Consider the following 4,328-nt stretch of genomic DNA (forward strand, 5'->3'; position numbering starts at 1 on the left):
CTCATTATATTCTGACAAAATGCAACTGTTTTAACCAAAACACTATAGCTGTCTAATTCTCCACCACTTTGTGACTTAATCCTTGTTTCGATGTGTTGAGTCACATTTCATTTTTGTTAGAATTTTTCATGGATAAAAGTTGCAGCTAAAACAGTTTAATCTAGCTGCTAAAGGCCCCGTCACACTAGACAACTTATGCCAATTTATGAAACATTTTTATGTCTAAATTGCTAATAAAAGTTATATATTTGATCAATTTGTTAGAATTACATTATGTACACGCCAAAAAGAAGCTTCCTGTTGATTTTTTTCAATTCCAGCTTCAATGTAGACATCTTTAAAACGTTTGTAAGTTGGCATAAGTTGTCTAGTGTGACAGGGCCTTAACTTTTCTTTTGGCCTGAYTTTGTTCACAAATTGAAAGCGATTTTTTTTGCCTAACTAATAATATAAACATAACAGTTACTACATTAGTGCTGCTTACAGCAGGTTTTGTATCTTTAACACTTTATATTTTGCTTTATGCAGTTTACTTTTAACTTTTTGAACCAAAAATTGAGTCAAAGTTTTTGTCTCCATCAACCAAAATGGCTGCCATAAAAAAAGGATAACTAAGAAAACTTAGAGGAAAAGACCTTTGTATTTAATTCAGTCCACATCTTATTTTGACAAAAGGATCATAAATAAAATATTTTCAGCTGCAGCAATAAAAAAATATTTTTACATTACACCTTTTATACTTCCCAACAGACTAAATAATTCATAAAAATACTGTAAAAAGTACTGATGAAGAGCCAATAAATAAGAATAAAAACAAACCAACCCTTTGATTTTTGTCCTTCCTTCATGTTCAGTTAATTGTTTCCATCTGTAAACTATTGGTCTGTCCCTCCTGGGACTCTTCAGTGATTTGTAGTCTTGTTTAGTTCCTCGCTGACCCCATAACTCCCAGGTGTAAACACCCACTAAACCCTTCTCAGTGATTTCCACATGTCTAACATCCCCATAGGCTTACTTCTGTTTGTGTCCTGTGAACTTGCTCCTCCAGTAAAGCATCATGTAGTGTTGTCCAGGCAGAAACATATCTGTGTCGCAGGTCGTATCGGATCACATCTCCGCTGAACGCTCGGTTGTAGTAAAAGGCTCCGTTAAACACGACATGACCCGTTCCAGTGAAACTGTAGGGCAGCTTGTACGTATTACTCGCCTGACCTGGGCAGCAAAAACACACAGAAAACATGCTAAACTTCAGGAAGTTCTAAGTAAAATCCACTTAACTAAAGATCAAGCAAATGTAGGGAGTGGATGAAGATGAAATGTATTCAGTTTAAAAAGAAAACTTGCCCTTCAAGTTAAACGTTTTTGGGTTTAACTGCAGGTCAAAGTTTGACAACTAAACATGTAAAATACAGTATATGAATGGTGAACCAAAACTTTGCATACTTCAACCAAATGTGCAGCAAACTATTAACAGGATGAAATTTGGACAAACATTTTTATTCTGYGTTTTCACTTTTCTAAAAACTCTTAGTCATTTTCTGTTTAGCTATTTATACCACGAGTCATAATAGGTGCAATTACAGCAAAAAGTGTTCATTTTACAGACTGCCAAACCCAGTTTGTGCTGAAAATAAAGAATAATTGGTGGCGTACTAAATTTATGCATCTTAACGCAGTTCAAAGAGCTATTATATAATGAAAAGCTGCAGTCACTTTTGTTAGTTTTAACATATTAAAAAGATTTTAAACATGATTTATGTATAACTGGCAGCTCTGTTCGTGGTGAAAAAACATAGAGAACAAGCAGGACTTAACAGTGTTGAGATTAAAATAATTTATATCCCAGTATGTTTTCTGTTTTGGTCATGTTTTGGTCATGCAGTGAGGTTTCTATTAGATTATATTTGTCCCAGACTGCTCATCTGATGATGACGTAACTCAAACTAATGATGAAAATGAGAATGACTCAGTTGGTGTTAGGTCTTTTCTACTGGGTCGTACCTAATTTGAAGGTGTCCATATCTCGAAATTCTAGTAGCGTGCTGCCATAGTGACCATTGGTGAGGTAGATGACTTTGCCATGGCCGTGAGCATCTTTCATCCAGGCTCCATCACTGAGACCGTAGAAGTTCTGCTGGACCGGCTCGGAGATGCTGGCTACTGTGTCCTTACACACACCTGTGAGGGGACACACAACMGGTGACACTGTGGAGACTGGTCTGCAATGTGTGCATTCATCACCACAGAAACTGTTTTGTTATTGTGCTGCACAACTGAGATGATCCACTTTCCTTCCAGACGTTTGTCAGGACGTATCTCATTCTGCTGATTTCATCTTTTAAGCTTCTTTCAGTTGTTTGCTGCAATTTAACCTCCTTAGACCCAAAACTCTTGCAWTGCATGCATTTTTGTACACGTGGTGCCAGGTCCTAGGAGGTTAAGCTAATTTTAGCTATTTTCAGATAAATTTATCTGTTTTCAAATATGTTCACCTCTTTGTAATAATTTTAGCTTACCGTTTACTTCAGGAATGTTCTTTCCATTTCTATGTTCTTTTTTTCTTATGGATCCATTTCTATGTTCTAATGCTCTTTCAGCTACGTTTATGCTAATTTAAGCTTTTTTGGCAATTTTATAATAAAATGTAAAATTTTTTAACATCTTTTTTTTATCATTTTCAAATTCACACTACGTGTCCGCTGATAGAAGACTAAAACTTATGACACCTGTCTAGTATGAATTAGGTGTTTTCCATACAGTATATCTAAGAAAACACTTTGCTGGCTCAGAATTAGCTGCTCTATAGATGCTTATTAATGGAAATAATCTTAAAAGGCTTTAATACAGGGCTACTCAACTGGCGAGCGACCAAAGTTCGGCCCGCCAATTGGTTCACTAATCTCTTAAGCCCAAACCCCCGGTTTTCTACTTTGACTACTCTAAGTTATTTTAGTTAAACTAGACATGTTTGGTATCTACAGAAACATCAGAATCTTGGCTACAAGCTGGTAAAACCATTTCTATGAACATCCAAGACAGTTAAAACTACAAGCAGTTGAAGATAAAACTATGAAGGTGAAAATAAAATTGGTTTAAAATTTTGGCAAGTCAGAGGTCAAAATATTTTGTGATAAATAAGAGGCAAAATGTGTTTCTTTTTTGTTTTGTTTTATCATCACTACATTTATTAAATAGGGTTCTGTATGTTTTCATGATTAAATACAGCAAAATAAACTATTTCAAAGGTATCAGATCTTTGTAATACTTAGTTTATTTACATAACTTTAATTGCTGGATGTTCGGCCCCTGAGCTGTTGGTCTGCATTAACTGTGGCCCCCGGAGCAATTTAGTTGAATAGCCCTGCTTGTATATATACCTGCCTGTTTTGTTCTGTTTATAATCATAATAAAAGTCCCATGATGTGTCAATCACTCGATGGTATTAACCTTGTCTGAAGGCAGTCATAATGTTGTGGCTTCTGGCTGTGACTYTACCTGGTTTTTTGGTGGTCTTGGGTTGGTCAGCAGGGCTCTCTGTCCAGCTGAGTCGACTCTTAGGTTTTGGGAGAGATGGTGCAGTGGGAAGGGCATCCCTGGGAGGGCTGACGTTGGTGTCTGAAGGTGACGTGGGAGGAACGGTGACAGGCGAGGTTTGATGGGTCGTAGTTTTAAGTTTGGCCGTCACCTGAGCTGTAGAACTGATCTGATCTGTTGGTTTGATGGGAGGCGGCTTAGTGGTTGATTTTGCTTGACGGGTGGGTAAATGATCGTTCTGACGCTCTCGTTTGGGCTCCTGATCCACTTCTTTGATAGATGTTCTTGAAGGTCCAGAACTTTTGGTGACAAATGGCATCTTGACAAAACTCTGTGAGTCTTCTCCAGCATTTGTGGTTATAGAAGCTAAAAATTAAGAAATATGAGAGAAGAAATGAAAGCTATAAATGTTACAGTGTGACCTAAATGCTTCTTAAAGTGTATCTTACCCCCACCCTGTGAAAAGATAACTCCGCCCCAAGGCGAAATTTGAAAAATGCATSWAAGTGGGTAGGGGAGGGGGTGTGGGTAGGGGAGGGGGGGTTAGAGCGTGGAGGTGTGGCCAGGACGAGAGAACGTGACAGCTAGCATTAGCATAATTGATGCTACATGGAAAGTCACCACAGTATCGCAGAGAGTTACATCTCTGAATGTCTGAGGTGGAGGATTTTCACCCCACACCAGCCTCGGACAGAGGAGGAGGATCGCTGCGACAGCCTGACAGAAAAAAATAAAAGCATACAGCGGCTCACATGATCGCTAGTTTAAATCAGGAATAAAAGTCATTTATCTGT

General features: G+C 37.9%; 1 protein-coding gene across 1 annotated transcript in view; it reads right to left on the reverse strand.

The window, feature by feature from the left end:
• Positions 1-1,015: 1,015 nt before the first annotated feature.
• Positions 1,016-4,328, reverse strand: part of olfml2bb (olfactomedin-like 2Bb) — a gene marked incomplete at its 3' end in the record, with an annotated part of 7,575 nt that continues 4,262 nt past the window's right edge. Inside the window, 3 exon segments of the mRNA XM_014018971.1 lie at positions 1,016-1,212; positions 2,002-2,178; positions 3,496-3,900. Coding sequence (XP_013874425.1) covers positions 1,016-1,212; positions 2,002-2,178; positions 3,496-3,900 — 779 coding nt within the window.

The sequence above is a fragment of the Austrofundulus limnaeus genome, unplaced genomic scaffold (genome assembly GCF_001266775.1).
Source record: "Austrofundulus limnaeus strain Quisiro unplaced genomic scaffold, Austrofundulus_limnaeus-1.0 Scaffold206, whole genome shotgun sequence".
Lineage (NCBI taxonomy): Eukaryota > Metazoa > Chordata > Actinopteri > Cyprinodontiformes > Rivulidae > Austrofundulus > Austrofundulus limnaeus.